This window comes from Varanus komodoensis, unplaced genomic scaffold (genome assembly GCF_004798865.1).
Source record: "Varanus komodoensis strain SLA01 unplaced genomic scaffold, ASM479886v1 scaffold5, whole genome shotgun sequence".
NCBI classification, from domain to species: Eukaryota; Metazoa; Chordata; class Lepidosauria; order Squamata; family Varanidae; genus Varanus; species Varanus komodoensis.
This window is the reverse complement of record NW_025336087.1, coordinates 19,871,116-19,894,753: the sequence shown is the minus strand read 5'-3', so window position 1 is coordinate 19,894,753 and position 23,638 is coordinate 19,871,116. Positions and strand designations below refer to the sequence as shown.

Genomic DNA, 23,638 nt, shown 5'->3' with positions numbered 1-23,638 from the left:
GGTCCATCATCTTGCCAACATTTACATCCACTAATCTGCAGAAGAAAATTAGATGATCAGCTCTTAGTCCCTCCCCCACCCATCACTTTCTTAAAGGGGACAATTATGACAGGAGATATTGCAAATCCAAGTGCAAGTGGTGTGGCTGTTTGTTTCCTTCACCGCACAGAATGCCTCAGAGGAGGACAACACACATCTGAGAGCCGCAGCTTTGGGGGTTTCAAGTCTTGCCCTTTTCCCTTTTATTAGCATGGCATGAATACAGACATAGGGGGAGGGCTTGAAAGAATAATGTGGGTGGAGGGAAGAAGCTTAGAGAAGGAAAGAGTGACTAATGGCTTAATCTAATAGGTTTTGTGCTAGTTCAAAATAATAATAATAATTAGACCCAGCATTGTTTGCTGGAACTGTTCTTCAAGCACTTCACAAACCATGACATAACAGTAGAGGCTGCATAAGATGCTGTCAAGCAGAGTGGGTGGTGCAGAAAAAGATGCCATTGAACTGGGGTATTCTCTCATGAATACATGAACACAGAAATACTCCATGTTCATAAGGCTATATGTTGGTGAGATACACAAGGAGGGCCAGTCTGTATAACTGGGGTGGGCAAGATTGTGCAGTAAGGCATGGAGGATGTTAGTGGAGGAGGAAGTGTGGGAAATTCCTAACAGACCTTGCAAAGTCGTGTGTGATCAGCTATGGTCTGGGCACTAGTATATGTGAGGCCTAAACAGAATGGTGTTGCAGTCCACTTTATGGATGGCAACAATTTCATAATGGTGGTACCAAGGAGGAGAGACAAGTTATAACAGCAGAATTCTGCTGCTGGGGAGAGATGCCTCACTATAACATAGTGGAATGTCTCTTATTTCTCAGCAAAGAACAAGACTAGATAGAAAAGTCTTTGGATGGCTTGAATGTATAGAGCAGAGCTGCCAAGACTTTTTCAGCCTGAGCATATGAGTGGGACCCAAGGTAGACCATTAACTTGAGGTTCAACACCCTGGGTAAACAGCAACTAGTTTTGTAAGTTTAAGCTATTAAAGATTATTCAGTAGGTCAGTCTTTGTTGTGATGCAATACGTAAACTTTCCAGCTAATTTCATCTCAGAGCAACTTTCTCAATAAAGATGAGTAAATTTTTGCAATAAGGGTTGTCAGGTAGTTGACGCTTTCAGGTGGCTGGCTCTTTGTGCTACCAATACAAAGGCATCATGCACCTATCCTAGCTTTCCTTCTTTAGCATCTTCTTCTGCAGCAAGAAGAAAGATGGAAGAAGCAGTGAGACAGGCCAGATACAAAGTATTTCTTATATTTCGGGCAAGGAAACCTCACAATAAAAGTATTGCCAGGAAGCAACTATAAGCTTTTTCTTAAATTTCCCCATAGAAGAGCAAAACCCAAAATCCGTGCACATTGGACATTTTAGAAATAGCTAACTGAATAAACAAAATTAACAGCTTTTCTTGCACTCTTGTAATCTTTCCCCAGTTTTTTAATGTAACGGGAGAGTAATCATTTACAGTAGCCAGCCTTCTCCACATCGGTGCCCTCCAAGAATTTTAATCTTTAATTCCCATCATCCCTGACCACTGGCCATGCTGATGGGGTTTGTAGTACAAAATATCTGGAGGGTGCCACAGTGGGAGAAGGTTGCAATATGGGAAGGAAAGGGCAAGTTGCCACCAAACCCTTTAGAAGATACCTGCCTGCAAGGAACAATGAAAGAATTCATTTCACAGCACTAGCCAACACAACCGCCGTTTCACATGCAACTGCAATGGGCGAACAGCAGAGCTATGAAAACTGAGTGCATCTGGCAATATTACATAGAACAACATTCCGTTCAGTCATTATTCTTGTCTAATTTATGCAATCACACATGCACCACTATTTATCAGCTACTAAAGGTACAAAAGTTGAAAGAGAAGACCAACTTTCCAATAATTAGAAACACATTTGGTGAAGAAAAAGCAGAATATTTCAAGTGGCCATTCTTCAAACTTTAGAGAAGGTGTGTGTACATATAGGTATATAAATAAGACACAGGGATAGATGAAACAAACAACAAATGTTTCCACTCATCCAAGAACAAAATATGACTAAGTGTTCCTTCTTTGTGTGTGCTGAGTAAAATCAGGAGAAACTGCCCTCTCTGAAATCTGTGTAAGACTGCCTAGATCTTGATCTTTTAAGTTGCTCCCTGTTTTTTCACACCATGTGTGGCACTTCCCTGTGGTTTGCTATTTTTCTTCAATAGCAGAGGGAGGAAACTGACAATGCTCGGCAACCACACTGCATAGCACAGGGTAACCATGGAAGCATTTGTCTGCTTGTTAGGGCCCCTCCAGAACGGTCCAGCCATTCATTTCATTGAATCAATATTGAAGCTTTTAAGATTTATTATTTGGGAGTGCAGACAAAACTAATGAAACAAATTCCTTGTTTCTCCCCCATTAAATCCATTTTGTCATGTTAAACATACTAATACCTTGTAAACTCTTTGTGTGTGTGGGATGAGCTACTTCACTGTTTCTCCCTTATGGAAAGTCTGATTATAAGATATTGGCACCAGCATTCCTGATACTCTGTGAAAGAGAACCTAAGGTTTCCTGGAGCATTCTCTCAGTCCTGTATAAGGGAAGAATGCAAAGACAAAGGCGGTGGGGGAGGGAACAAAAGAATGGGGCTGGAGCAAATCCGTTTTAAACTGTGTGGAGAAAACTTTTTAAGGGCACAATCCTGTGCTTGTTCAGACAGTAAGAAGACCTATAACTCCCAGCATTCTCCAGCCAGCTCAGCTGGCTGGGGGATGCTGGGAGCTGTAGGACTTATCACTGTCTAAACATGGGATTGTGCCCTAATCTTTGTACTTACTATGGAATCCCCCTCTGCCCATCATTTGGATATGCCAACCCTTCCAGGCTTTTTAAAAAAGCTTTTTGGCTGCAGTCCTGTATAAGTGCAGATAGAAAAAGGGCTACATCTCCCAGCATGCCCCAGCCAGTATAGAAGGCTAGGGCATATTGGGAGTTGTGCATCTTTTTCTATTTAAACTTGCATTGGTTTATGCATCAAAACAAAAACTCAGTTGATGTAAACATACTTTTCCACATCTATCTGGAAATGACCTCTCTCATATTTTATAAAACTCTATGCACGCTAATAGTTTCTACTAAAAATGTTGATTATTTTAATATAGGCACCAACTAATGGTGTCAGATAATAATATTAATAATCTTAATCTAGTTTCTTTTCTTTCTGACCTACTCAAGCATCTATTTTGGCAAACAATGTAGTGCAATCATTTATGGATAAGAAAGTAAGACAGTAAGACTCCAATCCTATGAACTGCTCTGTCCATAGAAATCCTTCCTGTTGTGGGAACTGGGGGGCAGGGGGCGGGTACAGCTTCTTACTTTTTATGGTTTTGTTGTTTTGCACTAAAGGCTTTTTGATTTCCTACCTTCCAGTGGGCAGAAATGGGTTGTGGGAGGGCGCTGGAACTTGTGGATCCATGCCTCTCCATTCCCTTTCCTTCCTCTGCCTTCCCACCAGCATGCCCTTTGTGTTCACAGAAAGAAGAGCCATTGTGGATCTTTTCAGGGCAGCTACCAGAGGTCGGAGGGGTAGATCCAAGATGGGATCCTCAGCATCCTCTGGCATCCCAGAAGCTGTCTTGGGGGCCACAGGACCACACTGTCCCTTACTCAGAAACAACAAAGAGCCTTGTGGTACCTTAAAACAAACAATTTTTTCCTGCCACAAAATGTTGTGGGCACCATGCTCTTCATCAGATACATCTGATGAAATGGGCACTGACCACAAAAGCTTGAACCACTATACATTTGTTACTAGTTAATGTGTCACAAAATTCTGCTACCTCTTTGGAAATTATTTGGGATCTCCTGCTGCTCTCACATTCTAATCCTAAACACATGGGCCGCCCTCCTGTGCAGACAGGTGTGCTTAACCCCACTGATTTCCACAGAATCTAAGTGCACGTAACTAAGCTCTGGACTATAGCCCTCAACTTGGACATTTAAATGACATTCATTTCCTAGTGGTGCAAGAAAACAATATATTACTCAGCTATGAAAGTCAATTTTCATGATCTACTCTTGTCTGCAACCTAGCCCAATACAGTTGGATGTCTAGACAGACAGGTGAGAATATTGTAGCCTTTAACTTTAAATGCAAAAGCAATTGTTCTGACATTTTACACAAAGTATAAACTGATACAAACATTTATCTCACCATGCATTCTAGTGAAAGCATCATAAACTCAGGCCTGTGCCAAACCCCTCCTTCCTGTAGTCCAAAATGTGACCCTCCAGGTTTCCCAAGAGAACCATGCCTACTTCCCCTGGCCCCAATCCTTTCCTAAGATCACCTATTATTTCATGGTTTTCTTTTTTATGCCCTCCTCCCCCACCCCCTGCATTCTAAAACATTGAAGTGCCTCTCTCAAGGCTCCCCCAGGCAGAAAGAGCTTTTACCTAAAATATGCTGGTAAAGATATTTTGTCTTTCCTGCATTGACTTCAGCTCCACCCACAATTGGAATTCAGCCCTCAAGAGCATCTCTGAAATTAAATCCAACCCTTGGGCCAAAAGAGGCTCCATATCTCTAATGTATATTAGCACTGATACAGGATGAAACCATTAATACATGCTGGGATGATGAAAGTGATCAAGCTATACTGGGGTTCCTTTGTCATCTGAATGAGCTGTACTTCTAGATTTGCTGTAAATTTCACTGAACTGTATTTTTCCTTACCATTGCTCTTATAAGGCAGCACTTTCCCATATTCCCATTTATTTAACTCCTTTCTTCCCTGAAGATACTACTAGCATTGTGTAAGGCCCTTCTCATTTGTGAATGGATGTTCTATAAGGCAGACAAATAATGCTGAAGGGCCAGTGGGCCGAGCAAGTTCCTGCAGTGGCACATACAGGTGTCATGCAATGATTAATACTGACCCTGCTAACTCACTTAATATGCACTATTAGGATAAGTGAAGTAATTTACATAGGAAAGGAGAAAGGCTGCATTCTCATTAGTATTCATCGATAGTGCAACTACTGTCCTGTTCATCAAGTTGGAAATATACCCTTTTGTATATTGATGGGAAAATGTCACTAGGTACAAATGGCTACAAAAAGGAGTGAAGCAGGGTCACAGAGATCCCCCATACTTTGTTTTCTCTGAGGAAGTGTGCAGTTCTAGCCATGAGTGTTTGACCAAATCGGGTGCCATTTCTGTCTAGAGGAAAGAAACGCTGGAATTCCCTTGCACTGACCTCTCTCGCCAAATCACCCAATATTTGAAAATGAATGTTCTGCTAAAAATATGTGGCATGATAAACATCCAGTTTTGTGCAGTAATTGCTCAGCGTAGTCTACAAGCATCTCTTGATTTTTACCCACAGGTTCGACTTGCGTTATAAAACAATCTTTCAGTCACAATGAATGAGGGATGACTCATCAGTCTCCTAGCGACTAGCAATGCCACTTTTTTCATGACTGTCTGAAACAACCTTCTTTTAGTTTAAACATTTTAGGTTTACCTTGCCAAGAGCCTAATGTCACTAAAATATGAAATATCCCCCTAGTTGCTAAGCTTTTCTGCCAATGGCAGATACCATGAGGAGCTAGCCATTCTTCCCTGGCCTAGTAATTCTTACATGCAAATCAGCTGTTTCTTTTCTCCACATGTTTTTCACTGAGAAAGGCAGGGTAAATTACAGATTCCTGCAAATAAAGCAACATGTTGAAGTAATTATTATAAGAAGTACAATCAAATGTTAACTAACAACCTCAGCTATTATGAATAATAGTAAGTGTACATGATGCTTTTCAGAGCAGCCTCTGGCTTAAAAAGCTCTCTTGCTCTCGCTCTCGCTCGGAAGTGAGAAGGAAAGGTAGAAGTTACCCAAATGCATTTTTTTAAAGTTAGGGATGAGGACAATAATAACAATGAAATCAAATACATTTCAAATGGAAACAGCAGTTTGAATAAAGAACTTGGCATGACTATTCTTGCACCCAGAATCAATTTCCAAGCAAGTTTATCCACCCATTATAACAAATGGATGAACTTTTATTTGGTATTTATGTGACTGAAGCCCACTTCACATCTAAGGCTACTACTGCCCCACCATCAAATCTTCAGTTACACTTACACGACATGTGTGCTGGTTAATTTGAAGAGATGCCTTCTTGTGGTTCAAGCTTTGCCTAGAAAGCAGCCATTCTGACCTATATAGAAACCTGGGGCTCATACATGTTTTTACCATGCTGACCATTCGTCCTGCGGGCTGAATAAATTCTCCCTTGCCCCAGTATTGTGTCATGGTCGGTCCTTATGGAGGCCTGTTTGCGTGATTCTTCCCCATGAAATATGAGAGGGGAAAGGGAAGATTGCACCAATCAATATGACAAGTATTTGCATGTTCGTGTAACTTGGGAGTCTTGTCATGAACTACCAAAGATTGACCCTGTTTTCTTAAACCAAGTGATGTGAGGCTGATGTGGTTATTCAGTGATGAGCAAAGGTAGGGATTTATACTAAAAGCTTGATCCCATCAATTCAACACATCATTGTTCCTGTGGTAGAAAACACGGCAAAAACAACATACATACATACATGTTGCATCCCATCAGCTCTGGGAATATCTGCTGAGGGGGACAAAGGATGCTGCTGATGCCCAGATCTGATGCTGAAGACAACATTCTGACCCTGAAGCCGGGAACTGGATCTGACTCCCCTCCACCTCCTGGCAAGTGTGGAAAGAATGGCACTGGCTGCTCACTGAGGTCGGAGAGGAGAAGGGAGCGTTCCAGTAGGTGAGATGGAAACTGCAGTGGCCAAGATACAAGTTATGCTGAGGCCTCCTCCTCTCTCTCTGTTTGAAGCATCACTAGATGGGCTCAAAACACCTTGTCTAGTGAAAATGCAAAGTGGGAAGACAGGAAGGTGCCACACACACATCCAGGTGTGCATAGGATGTGTGGAAGCCTCCCAGTCTTGGGACAGATAATCAGTGCAACAGGATTTTGCTTGAGTCATAACAGCTGAGAAACAAGCATATGCAAAGGGGAGTTGAATCTCTTTCAGTCAAAGAGCCAAAGTCCGTTTCGGAGAAGCTCTCAGGGGCAACATTCCAGTGGTAGCAGGGAATGAGGCAAGATGGGTGATGCCAATGCAGCATATTTTAGCTTATAGCTTTTCCCACCAGGAACTATACCTCAGGAGAGGCATTTCAACTTTTTAGAATGGGAGAGAAAGCTACGCACAATCCAGCAAACAATTGTTAATTAGGGGGAGGGTGCATCCATCTGGGAACACTGGAGGTGTGGACTGGAACTTCAGGTGAGCCAGATATGGCTCCCACACCTGAGGTTCAGCACCACTGCTGCAGAACCAAGCCAGAGCCAGGGCAAAGGATCACAATAATACTGTACCAGGAACAATGTCACTAACAGTTTCCATGTGACACATGAGGTCTTTCAAGGCAAGCATTTTCTTAGCTATTGTTGAGAAGCCTTGATGGCTGCTGCGAGACAGGATAATTGGGTTCAGTCAGGAAAGATCCCTTTTGCCTTGAACCTCAGCAGTTTTATTGAAAGATCACCCAGGACCCCTGCAGTTACATATGACAACATGCTACTGGGTAGTGGTTCTCACCGCCAACTACAAAATCACAGCCCATGTACAGACACTTTTATAACCTGCTAATCACATAGACCAATACACAGTGTTAAGTTTCCACATAATGTTAGTACAATAGCATCCTGATGTCTTTAGGCATGACCTAAACCAGAAATACTGGTAACAGTAGTATGGAAAACATTACTGATCGCTTTATTGGGATGTCAGTTCAGTAGACTTTGCAGTTTGGATCCTGCTTAAACATGCAAATGTGTCTGAGGAATCATTCAGGAAATCTGGTTTGACAACTACACTGTGCAGGCACTTGCTTCTGTGGGACTGGATGCTTAAGTGGGTTCATTTAGAAGCAAATGGACACCATTGTTTCAGTTTTTCTAAAGCCGATGAGAACACAGGTATTTCCTCACTGATAGCCTACAGCAGTTGCTCAGTCCAGTTGAAGGAAGTAACTCAGTGATTGAGAAACAGTGAGGCAAACCACCAAGCCATGAAGCCTGTCCGAAGGAGTGAGGAAGGGAGAAAAAGATAATTGGGTTGAAGAAAGAAGGCTACCTTCCATCTCATACTCCCAGTAGTTTTATGAGACAGGGGGTCATAGGGCAAGGTGAAGCCAGAAAGGAGTGAACTGGTGAACTTGTAGTTATGACCATGCAGGCATAACAGGCTGATGAATATTATCTCATATACCTCGAATAGACAATAGGCTAAGTATAATGCACATGTGATGTATGTAGATGTATGTAGTGGGATGAGATGGGAGATATGAAGTAGGCGGATGGAAAGACTGTGCTCCCTTAGTACCTCGTCCAATGAGGGAATGGGGGGGGGCTATGGCGGCCGAGTTAGGGTACAAAAGGAGGTGATTTGTGTGTTTGTGCTTTGGAGAGAGTCTGATAGAGTGGGCTCTCCCCATCTATTGCAATAAACAAAGGAATCGCCTCACTCTGATAGTAGTCTTGGTTATTTAACTTGAGAAGTATTTTTGCTGCTTTTTTGCATAACACAGTTAAGAATTCCATCTTCTTAAAGTAACAGCAGCACTAAACAGTAACCTGGCTTGAAATGCTGGTGCTTTCTGAGAAAGGGATGCAGGTATTTTTTATAACACAACAGCACATATAAGCAACCTTTTCCTGCCAGTGTTTATCTGAATTTTCCCAACACTATCTTGGTGCTTTCTTTCTTACTTTTACACCAGGAAGGACTTGGAGAACTTTCTGCCAATGAGCCTGCTCTATCCACCTAAATTGGCATTCACATGTGGGGTAGGATGCTGTCCCCGTGCTAGTGCTGAAAAAAAAAAAAAATCAACTGCAGTCTATGAAATGTCCATGGCATGGAAAAGGACTCCATCTCTTCCTTTCTTTGCCTTAGGCAGCAAAATGCTTAGGCTTGCCCTACCATGAGGCACAGTGTTCAGAGCAGTGTGCTCGGGCTCAAGGTTTCCACTTCCCCACCCCTGCTTTCCCGGCCTTTTCAGCTGTATTTATCTCACACATAAATTTCAAGCAAGTCCGGTCAGGTGGCGCTTTTACATCTCTTTGGTGAGAACGGACGAAGACACACACAAGACAACTGGATCCCCTGCAGCCCACATACACTTCGAAAGCAGGTTAAGAAGCACGGCAGGGTGCTTCCGCTCTTTCAGCGGCTTTGGTGGGCCCTGAGCTTTTGCCATACCATTGCAGGGATTCCGCATTGCACAGAATGGTTTAATAATCTGGGTTTTATTTGGAATCCATAATGCATTTGGAGGCCACTCATCCAAACAAAATATTTAAGTCCACTGATTCAGAGTGGACCGCTTGCTTTGCCTAAAAAGCAAACAAGCAAGCGTCACCAAGGAAGCTTCCTCGCTAAGAGGTGGGGGGCAAGTGAATGACTGAAGCATCGCAGAACGCATGCGCTGTTTTTATTAGTGCTACAATTTTTAGTACTGTATTTTAAAGCCCACTTTCTTTCCAGACCTGGCGTCGACGACAGGCGAACCTCCTTCTCTAGCGAGTCGTCGTGCGCCTGCGCAGAGCCGCGGAGCCGCTCGTTGGCCCTTTAAGGGCGCGGGAAGGGGTGGAGCCAATGTGCAGACGTGGCGTCGCCGCCGCTTCGTCGTCCTGGGCCGGGCCGGGCCTGTCAGCGTCGAGCTTGCTGAGGTGCTCCTCGCGGGAGGCTGTGGACATGCCGCTGGCCTGGAGCGGGACAGGTACCGGCTTCGGGGCAAGCCCTCCGCCGCTTCGGGACGCTTAGCGCGAGGGCCCGGCCCCGGCCCCGGGCCCGGCCCCGGCCCCGGCCCCGGGAGAAGACGTCTCGGCCGCGCTCTTTCGCCAGCGGCGGCTGGCTGGTCCGCTCCATCCCTGGGAGGAGCGTGGCCGACTCACTCCCAGCTCGTTGATCTGAAAGCATCTCTGCCTCGTTCCCGCCAGATCAGGTCCCGGGACGGCGGCAGCGTTACAACGAGGAGCCCCTTTCCATGTAGTTAGAAAGTTGCGGGGGGGGGGGGCGATTGCGATAGCGATTGCCCCGGAGATGGGAGCGCGCCTGGGCCGTGGGAAGCCTCTGGTGCTGCCCTTGCCCTCCCGTGCCCCTCACGGTGATCACGGGCGGGAAGGTGCGGGCAGCCGAGCTTGGTAGGCAAATACGAGGCTATGGCTGTGCTGCCCAGCCGCTTTGCTTCTCTGCAGCCCTTCGCCGCCTTTCTCTGAAGGCAGCAGCCGCCATCACTACCTGTGGAGCGCCTGTCTGTCCGCCTCCCTCAACATGTGCCTCTCTGGATGTGTTGAGCAACAACTCCCTGCAGCTTCCGGCCTGTCCAACCCAAATTGCCCCAGCTTGTCTAGATTTCTTTCTTGCGCTGCCTCCTCTGGTTTCAAACTGTGGTTTCCAGATGTTCAGCAGGTGCACTGTCTGCTCTCTCTCCCACTTTCCCTTCCCATTCTCAAGGTTATAGTGATAGCACAAAAAGTTAATCACCTTTGGTGGTCTATTTCAGTTATGTTTCATTGGAAAAACACCCCAAAATGTTTATGATAAAGGTGCAATTTAAACCTAGGCCAAAACCTGTGTTCTCTTTAGGATTAATAGTGAAGAAGAGATGAGGTGTATCATCATAAATGCATACTGGTGTTTTTGCATTAATGGGGGCTAGTTAAGAGTCAAAAAAGATTCCTCTTTTTTGAGACTATTCCAGTCCATTTACTGGAAGCCTACCTACTTGCTGAAGCTGATAGGCCCCAAGTTTAAAAGAGAATTCAAATAATTTGCTTTGGACTCAAGTTACTGGCTAGCTCTGTGATTTTATTTCCCAGCATGGTATTTCCTGGCTTTGTTGTTTTTCTTCCACTCCCTCTTCGATTCTAAAGTATTGCACTCTCTAAATTGTCAGTTTGTTGTTTGAAGCAGGGATGGGCAGGCTTTAGGCTTGCAGGCTCTATCTTATTTTCACTGGACTCCCAAAATCCACTAATCAGAGCCAATTGCAAAATATTGGCTGAAGAAGTCACGTGTAAAATTGCAGAATGAGTTGTCTCTGAGCACATGTTCAGTTCAGGAATTTGATTTCAGAATTGGAATTGGAACTGGAACTTGCATAGAAATACTTCTATGCACACAGTTATTCCTGTTTCTCCCCTCCATCCCCCAAGCTCTCTTGATTTTAACAGCCTAATTTCAGAAGAATTTTTTTTTGTTACCATTATTATTAAACCAGTAAAAGTCAGAAACTACAGAAGATGAGCCAAAGATTTACCAGTTGAACCTAGTGTACCTTCTTTCCACCCCTGGTTTAGAGGATTATGTGTAGAATAGGGAGCTGAACTGAGTGTTTAAATTGATGGCAACTTAGTCAGATATTGTATTATTATGTAAATTAGTTGCTTCAGACTAATTGAACTGTTTTTCTTATCATGTTAGAGTTCTCCTGACAGGATGACAGGAAAAAGCCCGAATTTTAATTTCCAGCTCCCAGCTGTTGTGCAGCCTACAGTGGATAGCAATGTATACCCATTTGGGAATGGTATCAGTTCTGACAGTGATGTGTTGGAAGATGAAGTGGAGATCTATGAACTGCGTCCCAGGGGAAAGGAGAAAGTTCGAAGAAGCACATCAAGAGAAAGGATGGATGATATTGTATTCATAACCAGGGATATACAGGAAGGAGACACATTAAATGCAATAGCTCTTCAGTATTGTTGTTCAGTAAGTCTGTGTTCCCCTTTATCAAATGAAGTTCATTTGGATGGACATGTAAATGTAGAAAGATTTAAATGTTGGCTTGCTTTTGTGCCTCTTTACGGTTACATACATGTATATATTATCTATATAACTAAAGGATTTGTGTCATAGTAACAACTGAAAACATTGCTTGACTCAACCAGGATATGTTGTACATATTGGTGTTATTTACTTGTACCAAGAGTTGGAAAATGTAGTGAGGCAGCTGTAAAAACTTTGCCCAGCTTTTAGTGTTTGTTTCCCCATAGTCCACTCTTGCATGGTTAGTATACTTTTTAAGAAGTTGCTACAGAAGCTTCCAAAACATAGTTGGTGGTAGGAGCTTTGAAAAAGTCTGTGATGGTATGTGCAGAAAAGTGCAGAAAAGTGATAATGTAAGAACAGACATGTGCAGGCATATATTCAGACTTAGGTTTATCATCTGGAGGAACTGTAAACACTACATTGTTGCAGATCTGAATAAACTAATACCTGAGAGGTAGCAACAATTACTCTGTTACCAGAATGACTTGTAGTTTATTTTATTTTTCATGAATGCCTGTCCCTGAGGTCTGAATAGCAGGATATACAAAAATGTGTGTAACAGTATTTTTATGGTCCTTTGTAAGTATAAAAATATTCTTCCCTTGGGGGTGATTTGGGAACAAGCAGCACCAAGGGCTTTAAATAAAGTGTTCCACATACTACAACAGTCATATCTGTTTTAGCCCTTAGACCTTGCCCTTCCAAGAAAGAGGAAGAGCCTCAGAATATCTTTTTGCTTAAGGACGTTTGCTCTAGGGAACCTCACCTCTCTCTGTTGGCTGGGGTTATTTTTCTTTCAACAGGGCAGTTGATTTTCAAGTAACAGTTTTTCCCTGTTCCTTTTCTGAACACAGGTAGCAAACAAAATATAATAGAACCTAGCTAGCAACAAGACTGTGAAAGCATTCCTTCCCTCAGGCGAGGAACTATTCCTGATTCCTTTGATTCACAGTCATGGTGGTTCTTTCTCCTTTCTGGGTGTACAGGAATGACAAGAGCCAGTGCTTGCAGATGTCCTTCTTTGATCTGATTATTTTTCTATGGTCCCAGAAATTTCCTTGCCACAATCTGAGGTCAAATCAAAATTTTATTGTATTTAGCCATAGGCCTTTACAAAATTTACAAAAGACATAGTAGAATATAAAGGAGATTTGTTAGTAGCATATGTTAAAATAGTTATAAAAGTAATATAACCAGTTTAATCACAAACTACCTACTTCAATGCCACCTTCGATCTATAGAGCATCTCTCAAGCGAATAGAGATGCTCTATAGCAGGGTTTACCAGACGTGCTCCCCGGAAGAGCCACATGTGCTAAATGTCAGAAGTTTGAGAGCCACAAGTGGGTGTTCAGAGGGTGGCAACAGGCAGTGAGTGGCAAGTGGGCTCCTGCAGGCACCCATGGCAGTGAGCAGTGTGCTGCAAAATAAACTCAAAGAGCCACATGTGGCTCCCAAGCCTTGCTTGGGCCACCCTCACTCTATAGGGTACATAAACACAGTTATCTGGTAACAGCAAAAACAGTCTTCTTGGTTTCCAAGTAAGCGTCAGTGGCAGATAAAATTCCAGCTAAGAATTTTTCTCTTGGAGCTCTATATAGTGGACAGGATATCACATAGTGGGGAAAATTCTCCCCTACAGGAAAGCCACAAATACATACACATTGTTCTGTTGGACTGTGAGAATAATGACCTTTCAAAGAGGCTGTTTGTATAGTTTGAAAATGCAAAGCAGTAAAGGACCTTCTGAGCTTATAGTGGGGATATTGACTAAATAGCTAGATCTAGAGTGATCAACACAATCTGAGTTGGTCATCTGAGTTGGTAAAATGTAGCCGGTCTCTTGATGCAAATATTGGTGTTAAGCTTGTTATAATCTTGAATTAATTCTGGCTGATCAAAGAGAACTTTTATGTGAAGTGATTTTATTGTAACTTGTGTTTCAGGTAGCTGATATCAAAAGGGTGAACAACCTCATCACAGACCAGGACTTCTTTGCACTGCGAGCTATTAAAATTCCAGTGAAAAAGTTTAGCCTATTGACTGAGACACACAGTTTTCCCAAAAGCAGGCAAGTTTTGAGAACTGTCTCTTCTTCATTGTCTGCAGAACTCTCAGACACACCACTGGCTGCTGAGCCATTTTCCTCTACTGAGACAGCTGGTAACTTCTTGAAAGAAGTAGATCGTGACATAGAACAAATAGTGAAGTGTAATGCTACAAAGAGAGAGAATCTTAATGAAGTTGTTTCTGCCTTAACAACCCAACAATCAAACTTTGAGCCAGATGGTAACCACATCAAGCGGAAAGATCCTTATTATGGTGCAGACTGGGGAATAGGATGGTGGACAGCAGTTGTAATAATGGTAATGGTGGGTATAATAACACCTGTTTTTTATCTTTTATACTATGAAATTTTAGTTAAAGTGGATGTCAGTCACCATTCTACAGTGGAATATTCATCTGTTACAACACCATCTCAGTCAAAACCACTAGAAAATGGAGTAAATCGTTTTTCATGAAAATCAAGTAAAATTTTTGCATGCTAAAGGTCTGGGCATCCATTCAACATATTCTGTGAAGAACCAACAACAACAGGTCCTGCATGGAGTTGGAAAGTAACTACATGTGATGGCATTTAAAAGGAGGGCATTTGTTATGATTCAACATGTATGAAAGAAGTTGCCCTTCAGTAGAATGGTCAAGTCAGCATGTTGATAAATTAAAGACGTAGTGCATGGATCTGCCACAATAATGGGAGACCAGCAGCTGTGATCCAAGTGAATAGGACAGAATCCAGTTTAAATGAAAGTACTTTGTTAGCATACATTTAAACAAGCTCTTTGTTTTCTGGAAAAAATATTATTTAGTTTGGATGTGTTGTCAGTGTGAAAGTTTAGTTATAAAGAGAAAAAAAAGTTATCTTCCATCATGAGCTAATCCTGGAATTAGAAATAGTTGTTTTTCAGATGGGCTGAAGAACAGTTTGCTGTGTTGGTGATCTAAGAGTCTAGTTGTGCAAAGATATATAGAGTATTATATCATGAAAAAGATCATAGGACTAACTGCACTTTGTATGAAAATGTCCTTTTACAAAAAAACACCTTTGGGAATGGGACAACTTCAAGCAGAGATACAGGGAAAGCGTATGTTTAAGCCTTTCCCCTCTTAATTTTATTTCCCTGTCTTTCATGCCTCCTGTTTTCCATTAATGTTGTTGTGTTCCAAATGCATATTCAGAAGGACAGCTGTGTGTGCACCTGTGCACTCACAATTTGGAACAAAGAAGATGCAGAGTCCTTCCTCCCTCCCCATTTATTTTTTCTTTTAAAAACCAAAAGGCATACAGTCCTGTGGATAACATGCAATTAACACTCTAGCTTATTGGTCAGCTGAACTAAAAATCTTGCCTTTTGAAGACATCTATATCCTTTCACTAAAATTTCCCTTTTAAATAGTTATAACTATAAAACTGATTGTAAAATTGCTAGCCTATAAAATTGCTTATTAAGACCTTAATATCCCAGCTCTGCCTCTGCTTTTGGGGGTAGGGTAGGAGGGTAGTATAACTGTGTTTGAGCCTTGCTACTGAAGATGAGCAACACAAACTTATGGACAAGACAGCAAACTAATCACATTGTTAACTTAGTATTATGTACCAAAATATGATCTTGAGATTTATTAAAGCTCAAGAGCCTGCGCCTTATTTCTATAATATAATAAAGACATTGTATTTTGTGAATGAATAGAACACCCATGAAAGAAAAGGTCTTTCTGAATTATCAGCATCTGTTTCTATTAAAGACAATTAAATATTTTGTGTGTACAAACAGAATTGGCAGTAACAATATGAAACTAAGTAGCCTGTACTGACTTTCCTTCACATGTGCTGCTGCATGTATTGCTCTTTTCCGAAGTATTCTGTTGCAGTCTTAAACACTCACTTACTATGTGATGAGCCTTTACTTTGGAAAGGTTACAAAAACCTTACAAAGTTACAGAAAAATTGAGAATTTCACTGTGAATTCTATGGAAAGCTAATAACACCTTGAAACACCCAGCAGTTCAGTCATAAGTATAAGCAAGTAAACCCCATTTATTTTAATGCTACTACAACTTGCATAAGTTTGTTTAGGACTGCAAAACTGAGTGTTAGGAAGTTTATTCAAAATGGAGAAAAAAATAGGATCAGGATATCAGAGTTGTAATAGGATATGTTGATCAGTCAGCCAGCTCTTAATTTGTGTATTCAATCATATTTGTTTATTTTAAAGAACATTGCCACAAATGTTCTTTACATAGTAAAATATTTTATAATGTCTGAAATTTATAAAATGTTTTTGGGTAAAATATCTTTTCTGGAATTAAAATGCTAAAAGAAAAGTACAAATAAAATATATATTTTTAATTCAGCTTAGAGTGATGAATTAACAGTCTAAATTCCACAGTGCTTAGTCTATTAATATTTGTTAATGTGCTTTATGTGTATTCTGTACTTTCTAAAGGAGAGGAATCCTAAGACTATTTCAGGTATACCAAAGTGTTTAGATATGTGTGTTTTAAGAGAAGCTCTCCTAAAAACCTCAAATGACTTTTGAAATCCTTCTATGTTGCAAGAGTGGATTGTCCTGTAATAGCCTTTTTGAGTAAGACCTTTCCAAGTCTAAAATGAGATGTACAGAACTAATTGGCTGGTTCTTTGGATTCTATCTTCAACTGTATTGTCAGTGACTGGCTATAAATTTGCCAAAGAGAACTAGCCATTACTATTTGCAAAAGTACAATTCAGAAGGCAGTTTATCTTAAATAAAAAACATTCAAGCATTGTTAATTGAGTTTTTAAAATCAGTAATGAGAGGAATTTTCGAATCATGGTGTCATCGCTTGCTAGTGCTCCCCTCCGTATAATTTCCTGTTCACTCATCATACATAGCTTCATGATGCCTACGTTTTAGCTGTAAAGTAAATCTTAGGATCTATTTGAGCTGTTCTGATCAACTGGGACATTTCCAATTAAGGTTACACATTATGGCCATTCCTCAATTGCACAATTTTACAAGGATTCGGACTATGGAAGCTAGTTGTAATCTTTCCAGGTTTTCCATCACTTCTGTTTTAATAACACAAAAGACATGTGGGAAAGACCAACATAGTAGTACAATCCCAAGAACTGAAAAAGAGTTATGCTGGATCAGACCAAAGGCCTATCTAATTCAGCACTCCATTTGTACGATGGCCAAACTGCTCCTTGTGGGAAGGCCATAAATAGGAAATGAGGGCAGCACCACCTCAAGCTCATGTTCTTCTGCAAATAGTATCCAGATTTACTGCTTCCGATATTGGAGGTAATATACAGCCATCATGACTTGTAGCCATTGATAGCTAATGCTTCATATATATGTCTAACCTTTTAAAACCATCCAAATTGGAGGCTATCACTTCTTGTGGTAGTAGATTACAGTTTTAACTATGTACTTGGAGAAATACTTCCAGTTACCTGCTTTGAATCTTCCTGGGGTGACCCCAGGTCCAAATAGAAGTTTCTCTCTCTATCCACTGTTGTTGCATAACCTCTTTTAAAGGCCAAGTCATTGCAAGTGTCGCTGCCTTTCCTCATAGAGATGTTCCAGCATCTTTATCATTTTGCTTGCTCTCTTTCAGCTGCAGTGACTTTTTGGGCTGTGGCAACCACAACTGAGCATATTTTTAACATGGTCCCACCAGAGCTAAGAATACACATAGAAGTTACATTTTCCAGAGTGCCTACATCAAAGGTAGACATTTTCATTGAATGTATCCAATACAAGCACAACCTCTTTTGGTCATTCACCACCAGCTTGGTAGCCCAACAAGATACATAAAATTTTGTCCTAACTTGGAAGTGCTTCACACTTGTTCACATTGAATGAACATTCTCTCTGTACGGAGAGAGTCCTCTGGAGCTTTTTGCAATTTTTTTTAATGACCTCCTAATTTCAGGTCATTAAAGTCAAAATGTATTTGTGAGATCCTACTGTTTACATTCTTCTTTTGTAAGCATTAACCATTTATTTGTACTCTTGCCAGATGTGGATGGAAAAATACACAATGAAGGCAGTTTGGGAATAGCTAGTCATGTTTACTTTGAAGTAAGCTACTTTTCTTACCCTGTGTGACAAGTCCTTATTTTACAAACAGAAATGTTTGCAATCTGCTGATGTGAAAACTCAAGTGTACGCACAGCATGGTGACAAAATGGAACTGAGCACCACACACAATTTCAGCAGATGTGTGGCAATCATGAGAAACCGGGGGAAAGTGAGGAAGCATCACAGCCTAGTTGGCTACGTTGTATACAACTATGTTGTAGCCATTGGGTGGATGAAACTCAGTAGAAATGAGCACACTGAAAATAGCATTATTATAATCCCTGAAATGGCCAGTCACAATTGTGCTTTTAGCTTGCGGCAAAGTAATGTTGGTTATCTTAAGGCTTCTATCTGGTAGCATCCATATCTTCAAATAAAAATTAAAAACAGACATTACACTGATAACTCAAGAACATTGAGAGAGAGTTTACCATACTGTATATGCTTTCCTAATGGTTTATCGCTGGGAGTTATTTCTACATTAAACTCAAGTCTAGAGGACAAGATCATTTTACTTTTGGTAGAGAAAGTGTTTACTTAAAGCAGGGGTCGGCAACCTTAAACACTGAAAGAGCCATGTGGATCTGTTTCTCACAGAAAAGAAAACACCAGGAGCCACAAAACCTTTTTGACATCTAAATAGAAGATAACACTGCAGATACCATTTTTACCTTTATGTTTACATAAACTATAGTGTGTTGCATTTATGAAATCAATGAACTGCTACAGAGAAAACAAATTTTTATTTGTGCAACAAAAACATTTTGAACTCTGAAAAAAGATGCTGGGTTGAAGGTTACTTTCAAATAAAATATTGAATGTCTATTTGAGTCCTCATATTTATGAAATAAAAAGCCGAACTTAAATTATGATTTTTGCTCTGATCAACCTTCTGCGTAAGTTCATAAATGGCTTTTTTTCTCTCATCTCCATCCAGATATTTTTCAGCAAAGGCTGTGTGTTTAACTGGAAATGTCTTGCAACATTCAACTTTTTGTTGTTTGCCAATTTCTCACCACATATTAAGCATACTGGTAAACCAGTCTCATCAGCAGTGAAAGCAAATGAATCTGCCCATGTACCATTAAACGTTCTGTTTTCTTCTGAAAATTTTCTTTTCTTGGATTTATCCATGGTTGGCCTACCGAGGGTTGAAAAGCTCAATAAATCGCGTGCAGGCAGGTGTCGCACATTGGTGGTTGTGACGCATATTTTGAGTGACAGGGAGCCGCAGCAGAGGGATGAAAGAGCCACATGCGACTCTGGAGCCACGGGTTGCTGACCCCTGACTTAAAGTGTTCCAGTACAAAGACACTGTACAATTCTTTTCCAGAGACATGGTCAGACTGCAAAATCAAAAAGATCTTGGGAGGACACAGTCCATGGATGGAGAGTCAGCTGTTGTAACTTACTTTTATTGTAAGATTTTGACAAAAGAAAAGGCGAATAAAAGACAATATGGCTACATATTTTCCAATAAATGTATTTCAGTGCATATATCCATTTCACTTTCATATATATGAAAATAAAACTTTCCAGATCTCTACATAATCTTCAACAAAAGCAGACCAGATATCTAAATAAGTATCCATCTGTAGCTGGCATCTATATACCATCCATTCAAATGCTGAAAACACGGTAAGGTCTTTAGTCCATTACATTATAGGAGATAAGCGCGTATTGTTTCAATGTTGTAATCAGTCTTGTACTGTCAGAAGGGTGTAGAGAACTGTGTGCTGATTAGGCTTAACTACCAGTAAGCAGCTATATTATTTAAAAGAGCATATACAGCAGTAGATATTAAGGAGTCTTTTAATACAAAATGTAGCCATGTAGTTACCTCTTTCCAAAGAAAGGGCAACTACTAGGCATTGCCAAAATAGACACTCAGAAGAAGCATTAGCTGCATTATACCTCTGACAATTTGCTGACTTAGAGAAAACACTTAGTAAAGAGAAAATGCAATATCCAACAAATATGAAATAAGTTTTTGCTGAATTAGATGCAACCTGAGATTCATAGCCGCATCAATTACAGATGCCAAGGCCACTGATTACACAATGTGAAACAACCTAGTTCATTATTCCATTCCTGCTTAAGAGTTTGTATATTCTATTTATTTCCTAATAATAAATATTTATAGACATGGATTGTAGGTCTATTTGTCTGATAGGGTTCATAAATGGTTCCACCAGTGAGAGAGAAGCTGAAGCTGTAAAAGCAAGAGTGTCAAACCTAGGTAATAAAATGGTTGCAAGTATTGCTGCTCAGTCATAGCTGGCAAAATATACTCAACCTACAAACCAGAGAATGACAAAACTCACTGGCATACTGACAGTTGATCCAAGGTAGCAATCGCTTTATCCATCCACGTCTGGCACAAAATCATTTGCTTATCAATTTTGAAAGCTGGTGGCCCTGACTGTGTCAATTTAGCATGAGAAAATAGAATAAAACTGAACTGATGTAACTATGTGCCACACACCTTCAACAACTGTAACTGCAAAGGGAAGCCCATCTTTTCTAAAATACCTAGAATCTAATACCATTGATTTACAGAAATGGTCCAGACAAAAAATTCCAAAACTGACCAAGGCAGAAAATTTAAATGGAAAAGATCACAGTTCAGTACCAGTAAACAAATAAGCCCAATGGTATAATGAGAGATTCAGGAATCCAAACCCACTTCTTAAATTGAAATTGCATCCTTTTTAAAGATTAATACAACAGAAAGGAATCTTCTCCAAATTCACATCCAAGCATTGATTTTTTTAAAAAATATTTGCCAGTATGGAAAAAGGAATGCCATACATACGATAAACAATCTGAGATATAGTACTCATCTTGAGTGTATTCCCTTACCCCATAAATTCAGCTTTAAAGTTGTCCCTTATCTAAATCCTGAGAGATTTCAATCAATTTATTCATATTAAGCGTGATCATTTCAGATATGTCTCTGGAAATAAGGACTGTCGCATAGGTAATAATATCCAGGCACTACTGGAATTGCTAATCCACTCATATATGAGATATAGTAACAATTCAGATTTTGATCAATTAACTGAAGAGCTATTCAAACTGCCAAAAGTTTTAATCAATGGCATTAATCAAGGCCACTATAAATGAAAGTCAGAACAGATAACCTGAATGCTGAGATGAACAATTAAAGATCATCAGGGCAAAGAATAATGTTACATTTTAAGCTCTCATGCACCAAGCTGTGAATGCTACTATTCTGTTTAATGATACAGGCCAAGTTCTAAACAGGAATCAAACATTAAAGGAGAAAGTGAACTTTTCTATCTGGCACCTTTCCTTAGTGAAAAGAAAGCACCAAAAAATTCTAAAAACTTCAGGGCTACACATGATTACTACTATTTTAAGCCTGCTCAGAAGAAAGCAGGGAAGGGCTTCTGAATGTCTACTCAGAAGAAAGCAAGACTGAATAACTTAGTAGAGCATTCAAAGAGTATTTTAAATACCAGGCCTCCTCTCTCACAAGGAACCAAACTCCTCATAAAAAGGAGTTTATGGTTGATAAAAGCTTTAAAAATAAATAAATCTCCAGTCTGCAAAATTCATGCCTTGGCTCTGCACAACAGGTCTCTGGCCATCAGAATGTACCACTCAAAATCTTTGCAAGAGCTGGATTATTTGCAAGTAATTGTTTTTAAATAGCCTGATTCAAAGATATGATTGTATGAACTGATGAAATTTAGAATAGGTTCAAAATGTTTTATACCATTCAAATGGAAAACAGGTGATTTCTCTCTCATCATTTGGAGAACTGGGGGCACTTGTTATTTTTAAAACAATATTTCTAGAAGCTCCTTATAACCCTTTAAGCAAAAGGTGAAGTGTTGGTTTTGAGTTAAAATCCTTTGGGCTTTATCTGTTTCACTGAGGTCTCAGAATCACCAAGTGCAAGCCAGGACCATTAAATGCAAAAGGGGCTACACCTTCTAGATCATGGGTCCTCAAACTCACCAGCCCGCACCTCCAGGAACACCCACCTCACTGGCCTACGACGGTCACTGCAGCCTTTCAACTGACCCCCTATTCAAAAAATTTGAGGACCCCTGTTCTAGATGGCATCTAGGCTGCTGCATCATGACTCCTCCATTTCCACATAGACTTGGTAAGTGTTGGGCTGGAAAGTTCCCCAAAGCATTATAAGACTCATTCTTGGACAGAACTGCTGCAAGTAGAGTTCAGATCTAAAGTCTGGTAACTCAACAGACAATTCAGTTTACTAGGCTCCAGTTTTAAACAGTGTTTGACCAAAACTGTTTATCGGCCAAGATCTGAGGACAAACAATGAAAAATGAAATACAAATTTTAAAAGCACAACAGTTCTTGACAAAGAAGCTGCTGATTTGGAACACTTCACATGACTCCTCCCAGGGTTTTTCTCCTGCTACAGCCTTCCTCGAAAAAATCCCCCCGTAGCAATTTAACTTGGAAATAGTTCCAGACAGGCTCTGCTGCAATGTTTTTTTCCAAAGTCTAATTGATATGCAAGGGATGGGGCAGACTTAAGCCCATTGGGGAGGCTTGGAGGCTGCTCAGCTCTATCATAGCCTTCATCAGATTTTCAGTAAATGCTTTATCTTATGAAGGGTAAATTGTAAACATTACAGCAACCATTTCTCTCCAAAAGCTAATTCCCTAAGCAATGCAGAGTAATTTGGTTAGGCCTATGTTCCATCGAGGCGCACTTAACACTGCTCACTTAACACTGCTGTAAATTCATTCAAGGAAGGAAAAGCGTGGTACAGAGGGAACATCTGAGCTCCTCCATAAGCCGCCACTATAATTTTCTATTCCATCAATAAAGGCTGAACTCTCAAGACATTTTGAATCTGAGATTATCTTATACTCAAGTAACAGCAAGATGAGGCTGAATCATCTTTGTTAATCTACTCAGATGATACTTGGTCATAATTTGAGGTAACAGAAGTGTGCACTCTTCAGCTTTTATTTTCTGAACCATGAAATGATGATAATTTCAGTAAGTTGCTTCATCCATGTTATCATCACTGTCAGCTCCGTAGTCATCTCCATCTTCAAAATACGAAGCAATGTAGTCATTTTCCTAAAGGAAAATGTTTTAGTTCAGAGTACTGTAAATTGCTATTGAGAAAGACACATGAGCACATAAACAGAAACACACAGTCTGCAGTGCCTTGCAGAGGTATTCACCTCCCTTTGGCTTTTCCTCCCTTTGTGCTACAACCAGGAAATGAAATGGACACTGTTACTACTTGATGTACATACATCATACTTGATGTTTGAAGGTGCCCAGTATTTTTATTGTGGCACAAAAGCAAGCAGAAAACAAGCTGGCACTTCTGGCAGACCCTGTACGTAAGTGGCAATCCAACTGCAAGAAAGTAAGTAGTCAAATTCATATTGATCCATACATACCCATGGGAAATCTATATAAAGCCTACTTTCCCAATGAAGAATCAGCAGTGGTCGTGGAAGACTGTACTTAATATACACTGCCCTCTTCCAAGTGTGTCATGCGCTAGGTTACTTCCCTTTGCACATTCAAAGCCACAGAGCTTTCTTGCAAAATGT

The 23,638-nt window shown here is 40.6% G+C and overlaps 3 protein-coding genes across 7 annotated transcripts in view; 1 reads left to right on the top strand and 2 right to left on the bottom strand.

The window, feature by feature from the left end:
• Positions 1–10,077, bottom strand: part of ADGRV1 (adhesion G protein-coupled receptor V1) — a 307,411-nt gene extending 297,334 nt beyond the window's left edge. The window contains exon 1 of the mRNA XM_044446125.1: positions 9,882–10,077. Within this exon, the coding sequence (XP_044302060.1) occupies positions 9,882–10,077 (196 nt within the window). The remainder of the gene's footprint in view (positions 1–9,881) is intronic.
• Positions 9,786–16,758, top strand: LYSMD3 (LysM domain containing 3). The gene is made up of 3 exons (XM_044445823.1): positions 9,786–9,877; positions 11,584–11,868; positions 13,874–16,758. The coding sequence occupies exons 2-3, from the start codon at positions 11,599–11,601 to the stop codon at positions 14,447–14,449; spliced, it is 846 nt and encodes a 281-aa protein (XP_044301758.1). The 5' UTR covers positions 9,786–9,877; positions 11,584–11,598; the 3' UTR covers positions 14,450–16,758.
• Positions 16,759–19,454: 2,696 nt separating this feature from the next.
• Positions 19,455–23,638, bottom strand: part of POLR3G (RNA polymerase III subunit G) — a 36,032-nt gene continuing 31,848 nt past the window's right edge. For all 5 annotated transcript variants that reach the window (XM_044445826.1, XM_044445824.1, XM_044445828.1 and 2 more), the window contains one exon: positions 19,455–23,150. In XM_044445826.1, coding sequence (XP_044301761.1) covers positions 23,064–23,150 — 87 coding nt within the window. In that variant the 3' untranslated portion in view covers positions 19,455–23,063. The remainder of the gene's footprint in view (positions 23,151–23,638) is intronic.

What these genes read in the sequence shown, in the direction of transcription:
- LYSMD3 (XM_044445823.1), top strand. Translation starts at nt 11,599, where the DNA reads ATGACAGGAAAAAGCCCGAATTTTAATTTCCAGCTCCCAGCTGTTGTG. An exon ending in CTCTTCAGTATTGTTGTTCA is followed by an intron (nt 11,869 to 13,873) that starts GTAAGTCTGTGT and finishes CTTGTGTTTCAG; the next exon opens with GTAGCTGATATCAAAAGGGT.